This window comes from Anser anser (genome assembly GCF_964211835.1).
Source record: "Anser anser genome assembly, chromosome: 1".
NCBI lineage: Eukaryota > Metazoa > Chordata > Aves > Anseriformes > Anatidae > Anser > Anser anser.
Window position 1 is genome coordinate 133165471 of NC_139720.1, and position 23778 is coordinate 133189248.

The window sequence follows — 23778 nt, forward strand, 5'->3', positions numbered from 1 at the left end:
TAGTTTTGAAAGCCACCAAGTTGACAGGAATCTTCCATTTATTAATGGAAAACAGCATGATGCAAAAACAGATAGGCCCTTTATATGAACAGGAAGAACATTCAATTAATACTCAACCCATGACTGAAATATACATTTTCTGAGGAAGATGTTTCCAGGATATGTAGGCTATTAACACACTCGCAATAGCTTTGGTCCTACACGGCAGTCTCTGCGTTCCTCTATTTTCCACCACGTCTTTCAAATACTTAAGACTCCCCCCCAAAGCATAGGTCTGTAGTTGAGTTAAAACTTAATTTTAAAGCTTTTGTGAGGTCTCATATCCTCTAAACTAGTGTGTAGCTATAAACTGTTTAGTCAGCCCTAATTCCCCAACTCTCCTCACTCCTCTGCTCTCACGGCCAACTGGCCGGGTTTTCATTTCCTTTGCTGCTAAACACCTTCTTCCTCCAAAATTCCTGCCGACACGCAACAGGGTCACTAAAAACACAGGAGAGAAGGAGCTGCTCCTCATTCCCAGTCCCTGCCATGTCAGGTGAAGGGATTCGTTCCAGGTAAGGCTCATTTTTAAAACCCCCTAGCCCTGGGCTTCGACAAGACCAGCTGTGCCTCAGGGCAAAGGCACCCCTGGGGACCAAGGAGCAGGGAAGGCTGTCATGCAGGGTGGGGTCTCGTCAGGCTTGAAATGCTGAACTCCAGAAAGCCTGCAGTGGGCAAAGGCAGACCGTAACGTTCAAAGGCTTATGACAACACTGCGAAATTTGGATGAAACTGGTGAAGATATAGACCTAACAAAATGCTGCACACCACAAAATTTGAAATTCTGACTGTATTGGAGCTTCAGAGCTATTAAAAACCCGCAATCCCCTCTCACCCCCACAAAATTCATTTTTTCCTCTACATTTTTTTTTAAACTTCTCAGAGATGGCTAGGCCATTTTACTAAAATTAAAAAGAAAAGATGACAACCTAGTCCAAGGCAGATACTGTACACGGAAAATTTCAATGCAAAAGATTTGCATTTAACCAAGGGCATCAGAATCTGAGAGCACCACAAAGTAGTGGAAACACTGAGCACCCTAAACACCCCCACCGAAACATGGGTCTCTTCTCCAAGGGCTGGGCCCAGTAGCAGCTGAACACGGGGCCGTGCAGGTCCTGGTACCTGCTCCCACGCTATTCTGTCCAGAGGTTCAAAGCAAGCATTTGGCCAGATGTAAACCCTGAAGTGTGACAACTCCCAATATTGTTCTTGGCATGTACTTAAAATAAAATGAAGAACATGGCTTTTAAAACAGCTGAACAGGATGCATGCCAGTCTCAGTTTGGCAGTTACTTGAAGATTTGACCTAGCACAAGAAGGAACAAAAATTAGGCAGACCAAAAATTTAGAAAAGGTAACAAAAGAGGGAAATGCCTGAAATGCAAGAATCTTAGAAAAAAAAATCTTTTAATTTAGAGAAGGAACGGCAAATTGCTTTTCAGACAATGCACTTGTTTTGTGGATATGCAAGCAGCAAAACACTTCAGCGTCAGTACTTGACTGGAGTGACTCTTCTCCCCAGACAAGTAAGAGAGCTGGGGGAGTGAAGGCCCAGGGACAACCCAGAGCACAGTCAGATTTTTGGCATGGACCAACCACCGACACAGTCTGCCTCTCCACTGCCTACACAAGGAGGCCAGAAGAGCTTCTCTCTTCAGTTGTTAGACAGCATGAGTACTCTCCAAATTGGCTCACTTCCTAGTAGAAGCAAAATATTCAAAAGAAAGCACGTACCTTACCAGAAAGGCAACTGATAAATTACTTTAAAAAAAAGTCCAGAAACCACTGCAGAGAGCAGAATTCAGCAGGGCACAAACACCAAGAGAAATTCACAGCAATACGGGCTAACACCCGGCCAAATGCTATCATCAGCTGCAGCAAACGATGACTGCCAGCCTGTACACCCACAGAGAGTGACTGCAGCAATAAGCAGCGCTGAAGCACTGAGTTGTCATGCCTGAACATTTAAACCAGCTGATTAGAGTTACCACTGACCGATCAGATGCACAGAGCTCACTTTAAAACGATTCCTCTCTTGAGAGTCTCTCCTGTACCCCCATCCTGGAATACAGGCAACTTAGCTTGGGCTAAAATCGAAGGAACATTGGCATTCATAATCATTTGCAGACTTTACTTTTCAAAAAGTTGCACTACTTTGCTGGACAATCTTAAATTAATTATATTAATTAAAACAATCTTCAATTTCAATTGGCCTTCAAATACTTTCATCTCCCTCATGAAGTGGTTTGTCCTTTTATAAAAAACTGAACCGACGCCCTTAAAACGACCCAGTAACCATGTGGAGGAAAATAAAGTAGAACAGGCAAGGCAATTCTTACTGAAATAAAGAAAATACGATTAAGAATCTTAAGATGATTTTTTTTGTTCTGTTACTGCTTAATTATGCTACTATCCTGAAACACTGACCATACTTAGAATATTTGCTGTTTTGACATACAGAAGGCTTTGCTTTACAAATTTGCAGTTAATATCATATACTAACAACTCCCCTGCAACTAAGTGTAAATGCTTTTTGTAGTCACTATATTTATGCCAGCGAATGATTATATTATATCTGCCAATGAAGGATTTTGGTCAAACGTTTTTTTCTCTGAAGCTTTTAAAATGCATTATAAAACAAAAGAACCTTGTAAGATTAGAAAACATGAAATGCATAGGCTATTTCATCTCCTTTAAATTTAAAATCTGAGTACCTCCCTTTATATAGTTTTATTAACAAAATACCATGTTTGGTTAATTCAGTCTAAGCTGGAAAATCAGGAACCTAATTGCTCCAGGATCTCCGGAGCTTTGCCAGGATTCCTGAAGCGAAAGTGCGTGCCCATGCTTTGTAGCACCAACACAGTAAATCCACAGCTTCAAACTATTTCCACAGATAGTGTACTTCTGCTGCAAAATGCATTAGACATGCAACGGTTCCAACATTTCAAGAAGCGCCTGCATTAGGCAGCTCGTTCACATGCATGCTGAAACGGCAGAAATGGCCAAGATTTCTACATATACGGCCAAACGTCCAAAGCAAATCCAAGAGTTGTTCAACATACAGCCTAGCCTCTGAGCTTGTTGAACAGATCTGGAAGTCACAGCAACGTGTGTTTACCTGCCATCTTTTCCATGGCCTGGCAACCTCTCTCCCTATCACACTGGGCTTCCCGCGTTATGTGCTACATGTGTAGGTGACTAAGCAGCACACAGATGGAAGTCACTCGGTTCCCATCTGATGGCCTGCAGGAAGAGTGGCAGGGAGAGGGTTACCACCACAGTTCGCAACCTTTGCCACCAGTAAGTGTGAGGGAAACAGAGCGCAGGCTGTCTGATGGTCCCGGGAGCAGTGGCGAATTGCCCTGAGCTACCTCTCCTCCCAGGGAGGAGACAAGGAGTCACATCTACATGCAGTCATTCTGCACACATGCAACAAAACCCCGGGTCTCACAGAGCATCAGATCTACTGCACATGCACACACCAGCATGCAGAACTGGAAGGTCTGACTATCAATGTAGAAGGAGGAAGAGTCATTCAGCCTTCCTCCCAGGAGAAATACGTTGCCCAGACAGAAAGCCTAGGTACTGCTCACAGAAAGACTACTCCTCTGCACGGTGTTTCTCACTGTGGTCCGGACAGAGGTATCTTTGAATATGTCCAGATAACATTTTATAAATCTGATTCCACCTGAACAAAATTTTCCAGCAGAGTTATAAGACAGTGCCTATAAAATTGTTTTGCATGTGGATCTATAAAATCACCTTTCAAACGAGTTTTGTCCAATCCTTCTTCCATCATTTCACACTGTTCTCAACCTGCACCACTATCATAGCAGAAACTCTGAAGCAAAGCAATTAGAAGGTTTCAAATATTTTTTTGGCAATAGTTTTCTAAGCAAGTCATTCCAAGATGAATAAAGGAAAGGAAAAAATACCATCCTCCCACAAAACCTTAACTTACTCTTGCAGAGTTTCCACTCCTTTTTCCTTATATTGCAGCTCCTGCTTCATCTGTGCCAATTCTCGTTTTAGCCTAGAAAGCTGAATATATCAAAATAATTTAAAGTAACAGTATGTAACAGAAACTTACATTATAAAAAATAACTGTGTCCAATGCAAAATTTTAAGTTTTCTTTTTTTTTTTTTTAAATGGAAGTGATAATCTAAGGGTTTTTATTGTTGCAGTTTTCTTTAAAATTTGCACAAAAGTAACAGACCTTCTGAAATATAATACAACCCAATCAAACTGTGGTCACAATGTTCAGAGTACCAATTTCCTCATCTGTTCTGATGGTCTTTACCTCCAATAGATTATGCCAACAGCTAACAAGTTTCAGTCCTAATTTTTCTCCTTCCCTTGCAGCAAACAGATACCTCTTAGATCTTTAGTCAAAAAACAAACAAACAAACAAACAAACAAAAAAACAACATTCAATGTCTTCCAGAAATGGCAGCCTGATTTCCTATGGTTATTTTCATATTGTCCTGCCTTCTGCCCCCTCCAGCTAGTGTGCATAAATGAAAAGTAAAAGAGAAGCAATGTCTCAAGAACCATCCACAATCACTTTACACTGCACATTTTATACTATTTATTCTATTACCTGAAGCAATCATGAAAACAAATGCACGCATTCAGTGGAACAGATTGTCCTACGCACATGGGATATCATTTTATTTTAAGATGTAGAAACAGAGGGAAATAGTCATAAGTGAAGATCTTGTTTGTTTTCTTTAAATATTATTTAAACAAATAAGGCTTATTTTCTTGTTTAGAATATGCTGACACGTAGACTATATAAAACAAGCAAACACTAGTCAGCATGTAGTAAACATATACAGATAGAATAAATGCCTTTGAAGGGTGGTGAACGGGATTTATTTTCAGAGGCGCTCATGTGGAAAGTGGTCACTACAACAAAAATGGAACACTATACTGCAAAGATAAGTATTTTTTTGTTGATTTTTTTTAAGCCATGTGCCTGGTACACTAAATTCCATTTTACTGATTAATAAAGAGAAATGTACAATTCAGAAAACATGGTCTAAAGCTTAATGTTATAACTGCTTTTTTTTTTTTTTTAACAGTTGACTACTGTATCAATTTGCTTTAAACAGACACACAGAGCTCAACTGTTTGCAGCATGGGAGAAATTTGAGAAGTCAACTATTCTTTCTTCAGACAAGACAGTACCAAAAGTATGGTTCTAGTCATTTTTTGTTCATTTTATTAAAAATAAAACATTTTAATCACAGAACCACCTATCACTACAAAAAGGTTTGCACTTCTTCCCCACTCCATCCCCAAAGAGCTCTGGTCAAAAATTAGCTAAAACATTTCTATTTGGCCAGCATGTCTACTGAATTGTTAACAGACTTCCAAACAAATAGCTAAATCATCTTCAATGACATCCATGGAACCCCACGTGAAAATGGGTAAATGGGAAAATATGAAGACAGTGGGTTTGAACTGCACTCAATCAAAGAAGAATTTGGCTGCAGAGCATTTACTACTTGCAGCAGTTTGCACAGAGAAAGTAATTTCTGAAAGCCTGGCTGAGTTTGTCTCTGACATCCATGACAAAATCTTGACGCCTGTAACATGGAAAAAGCACTACTTTACAAGTCACTGAAATGCAATAAATACAGACTCATTTTAATGGAACAATAAGTCAGAGTAGAAAAGCATTTTTGATACTTTTTTCCAAAAACGCATGCAACATCCAGTGTAAATGTTAAGCGAAAGCAAAAGCAGGTAGTATCCCCTCCCTTCCCCATGCCTAATTCATATTTTTACAAAATTAAAAAAGGTTACTCACTCTGTCACGACGGCTGGCTATTTCTGCTTTAATCTGATATGGGTCATACTTGGTATTAGTTGAAAATCCAGAGAATGCTAAACAGATGGAAAACAGCATTTTATATATTTTTTCTTAACATATGTTAAGATGTAGCAGTGTTTACTAGACCACTGCATTCATTCCTTGCACTACAAGTCACTAGTTTTTAAAATAAACCTCTCTGCTAAAGTGCAACAGAAGAATTATCTTTGGCCTGCCTGATTTTTTTGTCCTGAACAGAAAATAAATAAATTGTTTATAGCAGCATTGTATGTTGCTTAAAAGCTAGTAACTTCCATTAAAAGATGGTAGCATTTACCAATGCAAACGATTTGTGTAACATTAACAATTGTTAATTGTTTTCTTGGTACACTGTCACACCATTACGATAGGGACTAAAGTCACAAAACTACTGTCAGAACAAAATGCCATCAGTGAAAGAGAGACGTAGCCTCCTAAAGCAATGGTGTGGGGAACAGACATGCAGCTCCACCTCTGGCAGGCGAGCTCTTCATACAGCAACATATCTATAGAGCCAGGCAACCATTTCAAGCCGTGACATTACCAGCTAAACCTTAGACAGATGAAGTAAAGGTCCTGGAGAACAGGCTGGACAAGACTAACTGTGATTTACTGAGTGAGCCATTCATAGCTGCACTGGCCCACTGAAAAATGCCCGGTATGCGAGTGGATCGGGTTGTGCTGTTAGACCTACCATCCTTTTGTAGAGCTGAAGGCTGCTGCTTTGAAACCCATATCCATGTCTGCGTTTCACTGAGCCTTTCCACTCTCAAAAGAATACTGCAACGCCAAGGTCATGTCAAGCGTGCAGAAACTTGCCAAAATGAGTAGTCATGCCTGGACTAATTCTTTAAATCCAGGATTTTCTATGGATTATTTTTAAATTTTTTTAACAGTGCTGATCGCAACTGAGTCACAAAACTGCTGCATGGGCACCTCCCTGCCAACCCACGACCGCTGAGCTCACACTGCCTCCCACTCATGAGCACACTGTACTGAGGCAACAGCAGCATCCACAAGCAAAGAGAAGGAAAACAATTTGTGTACTTTTACTTTTTTAATGCAACAGATTGAAACAAGTGATGGTGAAGGCAGGAACGTTCACAATATGAGTGCCCACCTTTTGGCTATCTAATTAGAAGTCAAAGATTTCTGCACAATAAATGGAGAAGCAAGCACCCCAGAGTGCCGGGGAGTGGCTGAATTAAGAAAAACAAATGTAGAAGCCTTGGGGAATCTCAAGTAGACAGCATGAATAATCCCCAAAGGGATTAAAATAAATAAATAAATAATGACTGCGGTCAAAAAAAAAATCATGATGCGCTGAATCATCAATCCACCCATTTTCCCCAAACAGATGCATATGACCTCAAAGCAATATAAAATAAAGTAATGGATCTGTAGAAGATTAAAATATCTTTTCACTTCAAAACAAGTGAAAGGTTTTATTTAAATGATTCTTACAGTATCTTGTTATCGATTCCACAGATACAGGTAAAAAAAACTACCAGAAGACTGAGAAGCATAAAAGTCAATTAACACAATATTTGCACCCATGCTACCGATAAATTCCAGTTTAGTCATTTTCAGTCAATCTTGTTGATGTTTCAAATTGTTTTCCCTAAGAACTATAAAAATATGAAAAAAACATTCATTTTTCTACTATATTACCTTTTTCAACAGCATTTTCTTCCTGTATACTCACCCAAAATAATTCAACAAAATATCCATCCCACTGAACTATTGTGAATTTCTAAAAAACAAAAAACCCAAGCTTCTAGAACAGTATTGCAATAAATTTAGATTTAATAATCTGAAATACTGATATCACAATCTTTTTATCCCACTCCAAGTCTTTTAATAATAAGTTCTTTGAATTACATTTTCTTTTTTAATGAAAAATGTCTTAAAAAGAAAAAAATATTTTCTTAATAATTCTTGAGAAACTTCCATATAAAAGGGAGAAATATGACCAGTCATACCTGTCATGTCAGAAACTAAATCATAGAAATATATTTAAAACTAAATAAACTGATGAGATAATTCAGTTCAACAGTAAAAGAACTCTTGGTAAAGGCTGGTCAAGACCATCTGGGACACCTCAGGCCTAAAAAACATCTTTTACTTAGTTTTAATGTGTACAAATTAATTATCTGGGATTAATAAATACCATTGTATCAAAATCTAAACACTTGTATCCAGATGCCTGCTTTAAACCTTCATGGTCAGATTTCTTGAACTTTTTCAGAAAAGGGTAAGTGGAGGTTCCCATATTTACCAAGGATTTGGCATTTACCAGCAAATGCTGCAGTTGAACAATGGCTGTACACACAGCCACTGAAAAGCCACCCGTGCAGTGAGATTCCAGTAGGCTTCCACATGGCTGGCGGGTGTATCTATCTGATACACTTCCCCTTTGAACTAGACTGTTTTGACTCCTCTAAGATGCCTTTTCTGTTGCACTAGCCATCAGCGATGACAGCAGTACAACTTCAGATTTCAGAAAAAGTGCTCCATCTACTACTACATGCTGCCTCAGACATCTGAAGAACAAGAAGAGCAAGACATCAGGGTTCTGCCACCTACTGCTAGCATTAGGGTCAGAGCCTGGCATCCAAGACCCAGGTGCACTAAAGAAATGCCATTTCCTACTTTTATCAGACAACTCTCCTAATGCACCAAGCTGTTCTAACTCGTCACATCAGAGTTACTCTTGACCACAAAGCTTTGTTCTGAACTCTTTATAAAGTTGATAAACTGACCACAGATCTGCAGAAGACTTCCCCTAAGCTGAATGTCTCCCCAGTCTCCAGAGAAGAATAACTATGAATTTAGGAGTTCAAGTAGGTGGCTGGCCCAGCAACATTCATTCTTTTGTTGCCTTTCATGAAGCTTTCAGTATAGCTGGCTCCAAGATGGCTAGAGATGCTGGCTGGAGTATGTCACTGCTTGACGTTCAAAAGGCATATTCCAACAGGCCTAACAGGAAACCAAAGTCCTCGAATAGCAAAGTCAAAGGACTGTGCCTCGTTTCTGCTTTCAGAGTTTTCATTCAGAACAGAACATGGTGGTGAAAACACTTTGCACACTTTCTTACCCCACGTGTTGCATTATGTATTCACAATAAATCAAGAAAAGGCTAGTCAACTCACAGCTAGCATAAGAACGGTTGTCGTCCTCACACATTTTGTGCAATTGTTGATATTCTTCTTGGGCTAGTTCAAAACGCTGCTGCTTTATTTGGTAAATCTCTTTCTTGGCATTAAGTGCCTCCTGGGCAACTATTAAATATTCCTTTAGCATGCGTTCTTGCTCCCTTCTCCATTGCTCCCTTGGGTCCTCAATTTGCGTGAGCTCTAAGGAAAAAAGCATAAAAAACTTTTAAGACACCATCCCACAAAGTACAAATTATTTTGTTAAGGTCTGTTCTACAAGTCTACATCACAGTTTATGAGTGACATGCTCAAAAATCTGGACATAGTGTTGCTAAACAACCAGTGTGCCTGACATTACAGTGCTCAAAATCACCCCAGCCTGGACAAGAGGAAGGAAGGATGCACAGTGGAAGAGTAAGAAAAGCCCTTTGAAATGTGAAAGGCATTTAAATTTGATTCTTTTCTTTACAAAAGAGATCATACCCAAAGGAAACAGTATTTTTACAGTAACCTTCCTTTGTAGCCAACTTGAAAAATCTGAGGACTACCTCAAAACTTAGAACCACACTGGGAAGCAGAAGTTATCTTAATGCTTAACCTGTAACTCTAAAGACAGTTGGGACAACTTTACATTATTACAAATAACTTCACAGGTTCAACATCCTGAAAGGGTTATTGACTACACCTGCCTAGTCAAGAACAAAGTTATTCAACAGAAAAGTTTGTATTTTAATCCCAAATCCAGAAAAACATTTACATTGGTGGTTTGTGGTTTTTTGTTGGTTTTTTTTTTTTGTTTTGTTTTGGGTTTTTTTTTTTACTCTCTTAAGTAACAGCACTTTCACACTTTCCAGAGTTCAGAACTCTTTGTATTTGGACACAAATTAAAAATAGGATTCCAGTACAAAATTTGTCCCCATATATGCTTATTTTCAAAGCTACACCTGACAGCAGTCTCTTCAGAGTTCCAGAAACATCTGTAATACACATACAATAAAATTCTAAAAATGTTATTAGTTCTCTTGCTTTTGTCTTTGTGGTGATGTTCAAGCTAGCAAACATGTTTTACGTGACAATGTCCATGTAAAGTCTCATGTTTAAGTGTTAACTCCTGATGAATGAAGCCCTACTGGCAAGAAGTTGCTGCAGATGGACTGTCAGTATCCAAAGCAGTGGCAGAACCTGCAGCACAATCGGGAGGCAAGCACCTAGTCATTTTTTCCAAACTTTGTTTCTCACGAGAGATGAAAGCCAGTTATGTTTAATATTAATCTTGCATATATAATTCAGAATGTTGGTGATTGTGATGAAATAAGAAATTATAAAAGATTGACCTCAACAAATTAAGATCTCTAATGGTGTCATGGTCATGCTACCAGCTCTACCATTTGAGAGCTATTTGAAAAGTAGATTAAAAAAAAAAAAAAACCACGAAGCTAGTTTATGAAGAGCACTTCCAACAAATTTCTGTGTTCTGTTCCCAATAACCTTTTCTCTCAACAGCTGTCACTCTTCTCTCCCCACAGCTCCTCACATTGCAACAGTATGAAGATCGTGCCTACAGCTGTGTGATTTCTCCAATGTATTCCCCACATCCCAGTGACCCTCTGTTCCCAGCAGCACCTCCAGTCTTATGTCCCTAAACTACCTCTGCAGCCCAGGGCAGGATATGTCGTGACTTGTTCCAGTCCCCATAAATGTTTACGTGCCCAGTCTCTGCATGCAGGGCAAGCAGAAAAAAACTGCTGAGTTCACATTGCAGCCCATCCTTTACAAAGGGCACGATAATTGGCAACACGATCGCATCCATCACTGTTCCTCAAGTTTGTGCAAATGTAATACTCCTAAAACTGCTAAACCTCTATGGAAACTATGCAGAAATTAATAAACATTTGTGACACAGAAAAGCTGTATCATAGTAAGCAGCTCTTTGGGAATAGAAAATTAATAGTTCTAATTTCAACAAACAGCTAAGGCTGAAACATTGTGTTTCTGAGGTTCTGTACTACAGGGCGCTGCATCACTTTTCAAATTATTTGAGAAGCCTTCTCAAAAGCTAGCAGCGTTCTTCTGGGACAGAAAACTTCTCTGGTACAGAAGTGACATTCTCTTCTGTTTTATGTGTACAGAGGCTTCACTTTGCCCTGGATTTCTACATAAGTTTGCCATGTAACAACAGAAACTAAAGCTAAGTTGGATGATAAAATTCACTTCCTTTGTTTCTTTGCACACAATTAAAAATAAAAAACAAAAAACAACTATAGTAATTCAAGAACAGCCCCAGACAAACGCAAAGAATATATTATTCCCCCACTGGGGAATGCCCAACTGGTTAAAGGAGACTTCAAAGGCTCCCAAGACTCTGAGGAGGAGGGAAAGGAATTCTGCGGCTGGCAGCCGCCACAGTTTTTTAAGCAATGGTTGGACAGGAGCCAAGAGTAGCTTAGTAAGGGTGTCAACAAAGTACTGCATTTACAGAACAAGATGGAGATCACGATTGGAAGTACCATTGAGATTTACAGAAGATTCCTCTGTTCCTGGGGTTTTTCAATATAAATGGAAAGTTATTGCCTGAAAGTCTTTTTATTACTTTCTGGGTAAACAAATACAGCAAGAGGCTTGGAAAAATTAGACGCTGTTTTTCTTTAAAAGGGGCAAGGGCAAAAAGCTGAGAGGATGCACAAAGCATGACAGTTCCCTGATAATCATAACTTTAAAAAGAATCTCTTTGAATCATTCCTTGCATTTTCTCACGTGATTTCTTGAAACCAAAGCACCGGTAACTGTTTTGTCAATTAACGCAGCTCCAGTGCTGTATAAAGCATTTAAACCTGATCAGTCACTAAAGGCAGCCTGAGAAGGTCTGAAGAAACAACTTTGCTTTCACTTGGAAGTTGCTATTTCAAGTATTTTAGACAGAATTCAGAACGCAATGCAAGGGACTCATTTTGGAAAGACGTTTCTTCCGTTCCTCTACCACCTCTGCCACTTGCCTGACACCGTCCCGTGATGCACGTGACAGCCCAGTCATTAGTTCTCACTCCTACAAAGGAAGTTAATGCCATCCTGATTGGTACCTTTGGTGTCCACAGTTCAAAATTGGACCGAGTATCCCAGTAACGTTTGAATAATGATTATCCAGCTAGAATATCAACTCTGTCTTCCCTCTGAATATAAATCTTGCTTGTATATGCAAGCACTGTATTAGCCTAAGGGTGACAAACCCATTTTGCTGTGACGGCTGAATTACCACTTAGGATAATATCTGTGGGCTGCAAGTAATTAGTTATCATGAAAGAGACAAATTTTGCAACCTTGTTAATTGCAGAATGATTCCTTTCACTCAGCTCAGCACTGGCCCTATGAAGTCTCTATCCCTCTGTTCATAAACTACTTTTATTTAATTCCTAATACGCTTAGCTTTATGTTCCCAGACCCATTTATATTAATCTTCTCTTTCTGTGCCTTCCCATCGATCATTTGGGAATTTAATTTCTCTCTGCAAAGACTCTCTTCGACAGTTTTTGCTCTGAATTGCACAGAAAAAAAATGCAAGCCAGATCTGACATGCCTACAATGATTAATATCCTTACTCTAAGTTCAAACTTGATGTCTGTGGTAAAACAGCTAATAACAAAGTCTGAAAAACAAAAGGGAGTGATTTCCTTTGCATGCAATGGTGATTGTTATTCCTACCAAAGGTGCCTATTGGTAGGATGCTTTATTAGCTCTTTTAGTCACAGCATTGCAACAGGAGTTCATGTTCTACTCATTATTCACAGTGGCTTCTAATATGCCTTTTACAAAAATTACGAAAAAAACAGTTGCCAATATCTTCATGTTTTTCGTTGTTGTTTGGTTTTAAATATGTGCCTTGATGCACACATATGTTGGTGCAAATGTACTCCAATGTAAACCTCATTTTTTATTCAGCATTAAGTAAAGTTACTATGACAAAAGCAACCATTAAGTTACTATTTGTTTTAAATTGAACTTTTTGTAAGAATTACCTAACTACTTGTATTTGTTGGTTTTAAATTGTCTAGCTTATTTATCCTTATGATGTGCACTAACAGCTCTTCAAAGAGTGTTATTTAATTTGTGATACCTGTTAACTTCACAACAAATAAGCGCATATGAGGGTCAAACAGTATAATTGGAACATTTGTTTTCCTGGTGTTTTTGTGTTGTGTTGTTTTTTGTTGCTGTTTTTTAAATAATTGTTAAACCACAATACACAAGTAATTCCAGTGATGGCAGGAAACCAAAAACTACTTCTACATTTCTATTTTTAATAGATCAGATTTCAAGTAGATAGCATTGAGGTTGCTTTTGCAGACTATACTATTTACCATTACTGTGATAGCTCATACAACTACTTTCTTTTCTGCCTCCTCATCAACTGTAAATTCCCACAATATTGAAAGCATTCGCTCATTGGTGGTAAGATGCTCAATGATAGCAAGAGAGTAGAGTAGTAACTGCAGCAGCACTACAAAGCTGTGAAGTTAAGACGTACTACTTTAAAAGTAGAACTGGCAGATGTGCCAGTTCCGTGGTGATACAAAGCTCAGCAGTAGTCCAGAAGAGAAAATTATGGAAATCATTCCCTTAGTTTCTCAAAGGGTCATCTGTTGTCTTTCTTGACAGTACTTTGAACTATATTAAAGCATAAAACTTACACTGCTTAAGAGCAAATGAAATTACTGTATTTCATAGTGCTTCTAATTAAAAAATCAGCACTTGTCTCTCAGAACACACTTTTTTTTTTTTTTTTTTTTTTTAAAGACAGAAGAGTAAACTATGGATCACTGGAAAGCTAGGAAATGCAAGAGTATAACATGAAAATCTTGATAAATATAAAAAGCAACAAAATTACCACCAACAGTCCACAGTTTGACAAAGCAAAACAAAGTAACTTTATACACTATATCTCAATCATCGATTATAAAATTCTTTACAAAGGGAAGACGGGTTGTGCCCCATTTGAAAGATGACGAAAGAGATAGGACAAGAAATTACTTGCATGCATTCCCTCACTGTAACATGAGTTGCATAAATGGTATCGGAAACAAAGTTAGTGCCATCAGTTAACATCAGCTTGCTAGTGCTCCTAAAAATAACCACACATCTACTCACGATTTATGTGGTCCATATAATAAACTCCAATCTGTTGATCGTAAACAGTTTCCCATCCTAAAGGAAGCTCATCACCAACACAGTCAGCAAATGTCAATGGCTTTGTAATCCTGTAAAAACAAAAATAAACACATGTAAATACAAAAGGTGCAGTTATTATATGATTTGAAGATACCACCATGATCAGATCACAAAATAGTTATACTGCTTAGGAATGGGCTAATAATTACAAACATACAGTTTTTAAATATGCTGACAGATACTCCCCAAACAGGAAAGACAAGCTTCTACCTTCAAGTTTCTATGTTTAACAATTTAATTATGATGGCATGCAGTCCTGCCAGTTTTTCTCCCATATTGCAAAGAACACAAATGTGAAAGCTGGAGTTCATCACTACTAAAAAAATATTAGAGGCTTTATAGGCTTTAACCTCTTTAAGGTGTCAAAGCAGTATAACTGTTTGTCCTTAAAAAATAAATGTTATATAGTGCTATTGATTTATTTTCAATTATACATTTCCAGCTATTAATGATATTCCTTTGGTCCAGACCCATCCAAATCACTTCCTCTCCCCCAAAACATAAAGAAGGGGATATAAGCAAATGTCTAAAAACAGTTCTGAACTGCACCAGAGCAGAAACAGTAACTAACAGCTAAGGGCACCTACTATCTAAAAGTTTAAAATGTCACACATGCACCTTCCTGAGCAAACTCCTGACAGACCTGTGGGTAACTGAAAACCACAATAATTTTGGTATTTACAGGAATACTGAAAACACGTGGTTATTAATTCTAAAGAAAGACTATGTAGCAATGCTGTTCTAGAACATCAAGGAAAATAAAAATAGGAAAAACAAGCGATGCAACTAAAAATCCCCAACATTCAGTTGAATCATGTCTACTTCCCAAAGCACACTTTGGGAAACATTTTAATCATCACTTAAACGCAAAGATAATGTTTCCCTCTAAAAGCTACAATAAAATTCCTTTACAGAAAAGCTATTAATATAACAATTTCAATTACACATGGGATATGGTTCCAACAACTTCAACATTTGTATGTTGAGGCATTTTTAATACCTAGAATGATGAGAGCTTTGCAGAGATTCAATACATGCATTCTTTTAGGGACTGACTTAAGTTCAGCATAATATGAGTAGCCCATAGTAGTATTTGGTGTGAAATGGAAACTGTTCATATATGATAATATCCAGTTAAAGTCTCCTGACACCAAATTTTGGACTGTATTTATAAATACACTGGATCATTGGGATTGATATTTTGACTTCATTTGATAAAGCCTGAATAAAACAATAGCTTTGTCTGAATTCAAACATGTCCTTCTTTGAAACACAAGTCCTTCTCCACTTCCCCACACTGAAATAAAACCAACCAAATTCAGTTGTAAAGACTTCAAATGATGGAAATAATACCATGGATATATTTGAGCTGTTCCAATGGTCCAAGTAAGTGCACCACTCAGTCGCTAACAAAATACATAGAACATCACACAGCAAACAAAAGCTACATTTATCTGTCCTGTCTCCTAAAACTATTTTAGTATTCTTCAGATTAAAGTGTTCAAAACTAATGGTAGTAGGATAAAAGTGTTTGTATATGTATATATATCCTCATTAGCTTGTAACTGTAAAGTTTTGATCAGCTCTGTACAAGGATTCTCAAACATGTATAAACAGCTGAAGAAAATGAAGATGCACATAAACTCATGCACCACTATTTAAAAGACTTTCTATTCCTGACAAATACATAGTTTACATCATGTAATCATGTAAATCCAAAGCATTCAAGAAAGAAGATGTTACTGTGGGTTGCCATATGCATTCTTTCGGTATTTGATCTAGCAGGCAGGACAAATATTGTCAAAATACTTCTGATCTCCCTGAAGTTCAGTCTAATATTAAAGACATAACATGCAGCATTTTTTCATAAACTCTCATGGTTTTGTTCAGAAGACATCATGTTTACAATTTATCAAAGCAGTCTAGACACCGGTTCCTCAATTACCACACTATAGACAAGATTTTCTTTGGAACGAGTTATGAGACATGCTTGCCTGTTATACAAACACCCTCGTCCTTTATTCCTAAATAAAACCTGCAAGGGATACTCCAACCCTTCACACTACACTAAGTTTAATTCATCACTCTCCACGGTCCCACCACTGCCCCAACTTCCACGACAAGTACAATGCTCACTTTCTGGAGAAGGGCGACCAAAGGATGTCAATCCACCTGGTCTAACCAGTTTTCATTCCAACATTATAAAGCCTGTGTGAATAGTTTAATTAATGCTTTTGAAGGAAACCTTGCAAGAAAGAGGGCATATAAAAAGCCATCTTTCAGACACAAAGGCTATTAACTTGATGTTGCTTATTTTGAACTATAGTCAAAGTTGTTCCAGTTTGAATTTCCTTCAGACAGAGCTTAACGTAACATTGCCTGAAGAATATTCAAGCTACATATGTCTGAATGTGACTAAATTGTGAATCAATCAGTTAAATGGTGCAAAGTTTAAAATAAGAATTGAAAGGTTGTCCCTGTGTTTTGCGCTGGTTTAACTAAGTCAATTGAAAAAACACCTTTCTTGTTTGACCAGCACAACTCTGAAGACAAGATTGTTATTTTTTTAAAGCTAGGGAAATCAGGGTGTTCCAAAATAGAAAAAAAAAATGTAATAGATGAAAATACATGTATTGGAGGTCAGTCACAAAATGCAGCAGCAAACTACTGAAACTTTGTATCTTTGGAAATACTGCTTTCCCCTCTTTCCTTTTTTTTTTTTTTCTTTGTCAATTAGCTTAAATAGGACAGGTCATCTTCTCAGCTTCTACACAAGGTACAAGTATTATAAAGACAGACAATAACAGAAAAGAAATGCTGCCATCTTTAATTAAAGAACAAACTAAGCAGGGCTGCCCTGAACTATTCTGCCACCCATTCACAGTAGCAAACAAATAAAATAAAGCATTTCTTCTGTCACAAGTGATCATCTCCCACAGGACGTCTGGCCAACATGAATAAACTGGTCCTGAACTTCCAACCAAAACGGAGTTTCTCTGGCACCACTTTCCACGTTAACTGGGCTTGGACACTAAATGTACAGCCCAGGTGTAGGTGACCATTGTCCATGGGGACCAATTTTGCATATGTCAAAGAGCCAGTCATAAATTCAGATAAATTGTTTAGCTAATTCTTCATTATCTTTAAATGTTTCTCCTTTCCAAAAACAATGATGCTCTTCAGTCATCAGGCACCCATTATTTTGCGTCTTGGAAACCCTTCAAATGCAGATACTAAAGCACAGAAGAAAACTCCTATCACCAAAACACCGCCAACTAAGCTGACAGAACAATCTTTCAGCAATGTCTTGATCTGTGGATCTGTCACCTCTAACTCAACCCAAATTAAATGCTTTCTTTAAGAAGTAGTGGAAGTCTGGAACTTGAACGCAGTAAAAGGCATTTCTGAATACCCAAATTTTACATTAATATTTTCTGTACCAATTTTCAAGCTAAGCAGAATACAGAAATCAAACTGTAAAATAAAACTGATCGGTTGAGTAAAATAGTTTCTGACTAAGAGGCATTTTTCCTCTTCCTTGCCAATTTATCCCATACCTTTAACCATTAAACATATCCAGAATGCTTCCATAATGCAATATTACAGCTTTCTGAATATAAAACAGCTAGAGAAATACCCCATATCCATCAGTTCATGGTGGGGAGTGGGTGGAAAGGAAGGCAAGGAAGGCAATAGGCAATGACTAAATACCATTTTAGATAAATTACTGCAAAACTGTTCTTAGCTTTAACATACTTTATTAATAGAATCTAATTTCAGCTCCCCCAAACCAAAGAAAAACTCAACCTTTAAATAATAACAGCACACTCCTGGGTTCAAAGAAAAGGCATACTCTCCACAAGGCAGTTTGACTGCTAGCATGGGGCAGCAATTTTGTTGATGGGGATTCCAGAAATGGAACTAGATCTCTACAAACACAAAGCCTCAGAACATACTCAACGAGATCCTCAGGCTTCCCATGTCCCTTATGCCACATCAGAAGGCCCTGGCTGCTCAGCTGGTCAAGATCACTAAGCCTAACCGAGCAAAAATTCCCCTGGGAGAAACCAAAGTAAGACAAACAGCCTGTTTTTGCAAAATCTTGACCAGGACATAAATAAATAAATAAATAGATAAAAGCATTTCCAATGTAAGAACTCCACAGCAAACTAGCTGCCGTCTCTCGGTCAATACCCAGATGCCTAAATGACATCCAGGGTCACCTTGTCTTCTGAAGTGGGCCAGGGCTGAAGGGACGTACTAACCCCAAGGGCTACAACTCACAGGTTATGAAAATGAACCAACAAGTTCTGAATCAAAACCACCATTTGCACGGGAGATGGGGGAAAGAAGGGATGAGCAGCAAGCGTCAATGGTGCTTTTGGTTGTGTTCCCAATTTTGGACAGGTCCAAGAACAAAGCCAGAAAACATGTAATAAAATTTGATACTTCTCAACAAACAACTGGGAGGAACAGTCTCTTAAGGCCAATCTCAGTTTGAATAACAGCCTGATGGGATAAGTGTTCTTGCCTGACAAACCCACATTACAGGCTAGAAAACTGTATTAATTCATATGACAGATCTGATAAATGACATGCAATTTAAAAACGACAGTATAACTAGAAAAGAATTAACCATTCTGACACACCTAGCGATACTTTATCCAAAATAAAGTATTACATCAAGTATATTACTGAAGAGTCACAAGACAAGAAAGAGAGAAGGCAAAATGAGAAATCATGCACATGCTTAAGGGCTTTCTGCCAGACATTTTTTTTCTTACCTCCTTTCAAATATTCATTTAAATTACAGCCTTTGCTATAAATTTCAACTAATCCTCTTGCCTTGTACCGTAGCTTGTATCTCCCCCAGTCCCACAGGGGAAAAAAAAAAAAAAAAAGAAAGAAGCTGAAAAGGAACGGAAGATGATGTTTATGTTGTCAGTTTTCCACAGACATACATTCACAAGAAAAGCTGTGACCAGCTGATGGGGAGGAGGGCAGGGGTGGTGGCTGCTGTTTAGTTTTTAGCAATTACACTCCAGTCCTGAAGGCACCTCGCCCTGGCAGCTGCAGCCCGGCCTGCGGGGCGCCCCAGGCCTGAGGACTTCTCTGGAGAAGGAAGCCCTGAGGCCACCCACAGCCTCCCGCAGCCCCAGCCCACAGGGCCCTCTGGAGAAACCCCCCAGTGTTAGGGGCACGTATCCCGAACATGCATGTCCCACTGGTGACGAGGCAAGGGGCTCTCTGGACAGCTCGAAACCGGAGCCATTTACCGAGTTACACTAGCAGGTGCCATCAGGAACCCTGGGGCCCGTCCTATGGTGCTCCAGAAGACACCATGTTCTCCTCACTGCCCGTCCTGCCTAACGGCCTCAGCTCTGCTGAAGTGTTTTAGTTCAAGTGACCTTTCCAAATCTTTAAAATAAGCTGGATTTCAAAACAATGTTGAGCAAAGTATGTCCTGACTGCTTAGTCAAAAGCACAATGAAGTTCACCAAATGTTATGTATATTGTATGTATGTTATATATGTTATGTATATTTTCAAGATAAAACCCCCTTGCAACTTTTCTTCATAATACAAATGCCGTATCTTCATTTTACCACTTAATTCAATCTCGCGTTCGGAATAAAGTAACTTTATGAACATCTACACGGTCCTTCAGAAAGATAAATCCACAGTACAGACAGCCAAGTGGAAACTTGCACAAATGCAATTCTGTGCTCAGGACATAGACCTGAAGAAGGTAACTTGTATTCAAAGTCATCACTAGGACGTACTTCCCCTCAAAATAAAACACCCTAGAGCAAGGAAATAGCAGCTCCAATTCTTCTAAAGTACACTTGAAATTCATTCCTCTGAAGACCACACTGCATTTTGCAGTAATTTACGTTCTTTTTTAAAACAATAAGGACATGAAGACTGATAATAGTGTCAAGTCAGTGTATGTGATTCAATGATTTTTACGGTACCATAAGCCAAAAAAGTATACACCAAGATACAAAACAAGACAGAGGATAGCATTAGTCATCTACAGTAATGAATCAACATCTTTATGCATGGAGAAAATTGTCTGTTTATTATTAGATAACACTTGTTTCCATACAAAAAGTTAACTGCCCTTAAGGCACTTTATTTCAAACCTGGACGACCTATGCTGTGACAGCTGAGAAGCACTTCACTCCTGCAAACATTTGAGCTATTTGTCAATCGCCTCCCAAGCCCAAGCCATGGTTTGCCACCGCTTACAAGCAATGGTAAACAAATTGGCAGCAGGTTCTTCTAATCCCAGCTTATAGAGTACAGCGCTGCAGAATCTGGTCAGAAAGCAGCTCTAATGTCTGTACAGCAGGGCAGCATAGATGGTAGGTAACTTCATCAGCCACCCTATTCCTCAGTCCATCCATGCTCTCATTTTGTAATCACCTGAGCTTATATGGAACAGCACCACAGGACCAACAAGTGGCACACAATCATGCCCAGGCATCACCTCTCAAGGGAGATCTGCAGGAAAAGGCTTTTACTGCCACAGACCTCACGCATGAAATTAAGTACAAAGCAAGAGGTTTCGCTGAAAAGATCACGTTTTGTGACAAGGACCACACTCTCTTATCATCACTGGTTGGTTTCATATCATGTATTGCAAAAGTACAGGAAGAAAAGATAAGTGATAGCCAGCTATCTACCTCTTTTCTGACCTTGTACTGAAGAAAAAAAATCAGGAAAAAAGGGAAAAAAATGAAATAGTGCTATAAAAGTGCAATGCAATGACCAGACTGCCCTTGTACTCTATTTTGGCACCTTAAACCTGAAAGGAATACTTTGTTTCTGAAAGCATTTCTTCGTATCGTGTCCTGTGTTATGCACTACATTGAACCAACTGACTCAAAACCAAAAAGAATTCACTTTTTTTTTGTGGTAGGCAACCCCCTCACTTTTTATTTTTTTAATCTCATTAGCACTTTTCTGTCAGGCAAGGTATTATACAAATTTTAGATGAAAAATGTCCACCACACATAACATGCTCTATGCTACATAAAATTCAAAACATAGTAGGTAGCCATAAAAACCCTGAACAGGTAGATTTTGTGATGCAAATACTGTTACCTGTACGAATAGGAGATAAGCTATATAATTCGTTAGCTTCAAAAGGAAATAATAGAAGCTTATATTGCCTACTTCAGACATCTACAAGAAATGCACCTGAGGACTCCTAATCTATTTTCTGTTCACTCTTACAGAAACAATAAACACTTACTAACAAGCAGCAGATAAATAATATACTTTTATTTTTATCCTTTATCATACTTTCAAAAACCAAAGCAGGAAAGAAAGCCTGGGTTAGTATGTTGAAACATAAGAAAGAATGTGAGTTCCAGTTGCATCTATACTGAAGTTGCAGTATAATTTATCTGTCTGTTCAGGAACTACTGAAATATGCCACACAGCCAAGTTTTCCAAGCAGCTATCCATATCTTAGCAGCAGCAGCAATGATCCATATCCAAATTCAGGACACAAATATTATCATAAATTCTTGCTGAAAATATGCCAGCATTTCATCAAGACAAGTGGAATTCCTCCTCCAAAAATCATAGCTGGGTTAACAGTCAATGCTCTTAAGAAAACTTCTTTTGTTTCTAGTATCTGCTGTCTTTACAGAGGATAAACAACAAAAAATGTGGACAGATGGGTTAAGTAAGACCGTCCATGAGCACTTTAAAACATGTTTCGTCTGTGTATGCACAAAGCCTTAAGTTATGGGCAACTGTACAAAGCAGGCAGCCAGAACCTAAGATTAGCAGCAGGTGCCTTGACATCTCAGACCAGAAAACAGAAGTACATACGGAGCCTGGTAATACACCATAAGAGACCACCAGACAGTATGCAGCAGTTAAGACAGTTATGGGGGAAAATTGGGAGACTACAGTTCTACCAACTGATGTCAAACTGGACCTCTGCATTCAGTATGTTCTTAGCCAGAAACAACTGTATGCAAGATATTTACAATTTTTCCTTTGCCAATCCTAATAAAGCTGCCATGGTTACTCAAAATCTCTAAATATTTATAAGATCTTCTCAAGGACATGTGTCAGGAGAAACCTTTAAAAGAAGAGATAACAATCAAAAGTCAAGATTGAAAGATAAGGGAAAAAGGGGAAATTTGATCAGGAACTTTGGAATCTGCGAACGAAGCTGAATTCCTACAGCTGTGTAAGAATAACCAGGACAATGGGGATCTTGAGATATGCTTGTGTAAAGATGTGTTTATGAATGTATTTATGTATAGCTCATTTACATGAATTGTTAAACACAAAGTATTATTTAATCAGTATTATTTCTGTAAAAATTTAGTAAAACTTCATCCACACAATGGGTTAAACTACAGGTTATACTCAGATATGCAAGTAGATAAAAGCAAAAAATACAGCAGAGCAGTAGTCATGGCTCTGCTAGTGACTGCTCTTCAGATTCTAGTTATTTTAGAAGTGTTCAAAGGGTGATACAAGGTTAGGTTTTCTGCAACTAGCTTCTGAAATGGTATGTATCCAATGTTTCATTTGTATCCAATTTGAAAGCCTAACCTAACACTGCACCTGACCTGACACAGCACAGCTTTAGAGCAGGCAAGTAAAGCCACATTCTAGTTTTATTGATACTGCATCAACGTTATATCTTTTTCTCCAGTTTCTGTGAAAAACAGTATTTTCCAACTACACGCTATTGGTAATTCAGGTCCTAATTAGTAAACGTCAGCCCTGCAGATCTCTCTTTTTCTTCCATCCTGCCAGCCACAATTCTGCGACCTTCTGCTGGAGAAGAGCAAGTCACGCAGCTGTCTGAATTTTTACACCCTCAGTACACATCAAAGCCTACTCCTAGCTCCAGCTCGGTCTAGCATGCTGTTTGGTGGTTGTGTGCTTAGCTTTGCCACGATTCTTCCAGTTTGAGAACTCCAATTTCTGACAAGCTTACTTGGGCACAATCCTGTCCACAGGTTAAGTGAACCATCCTAGAAGAGCCGCAGGAAGAGGTGATGAATTGCTACACCCTTATACAGAGGACTGTATGTGTTTGTGTGAAAGCATATGCAAGTGCTCATAAAATTGTTGCCTTCTTTCTGCCTGTTGGTCACAACTTCTGTGTGCAAACACCAGATGAAGAGGAAACACCTGTACCTTCCTAATCGAAGGCACCTGAGCAAAGATGAAAAGGTGCATCTGCCAGACCCTACCAGGGAGTTCTCCTAACAAGTCCTTTGCACTTGAACAATAACAGGAGAAGATCAAATGAGGAAGATGACGAAAAGGGCAGGAAAAGGAATGTCCCCAGCAGACAAGGAAAACAAAAATGGGGCATAAAACTCCAAATTCAAGCCCATGGAGTTCAATGTTAAGAGAAGAGAAAGCATCAAAAGAAGCTTGATGTTTCAATATTATATATATATAAAATGGCCTTACATGCTGCCACACAGTGAAATACTGCCTGCAGATTCTTGC

General features: G+C 38.6%; 1 protein-coding gene across 4 annotated transcripts in view; it reads right to left on the reverse strand.

The window, feature by feature from the left end:
• The window catches only part of WWC3 (WWC family member 3), a 100756-nt gene that overhangs the window by 48059 nt on the left and 28919 nt on the right, over positions 1 to 23778 (reverse strand). For all 4 annotated transcript variants that reach the window (XM_083846595.1, XM_083846594.1, XM_083846593.1 and 1 more), the window contains exons 2-5: positions 14198 to 14307; positions 9056 to 9259; positions 5862 to 5938; positions 4007 to 4086 (exon numbers count right to left, since the gene is read on the reverse strand). In XM_083846595.1, the coding sequence (XP_083702721.1) occupies positions 4007 to 4086; positions 5862 to 5938; positions 9056 to 9259; positions 14198 to 14307 (471 nt within the window). The remainder of the gene's footprint in view (positions 1 to 4006; positions 4087 to 5861; positions 5939 to 9055; positions 9260 to 14197; positions 14308 to 23778) is intronic.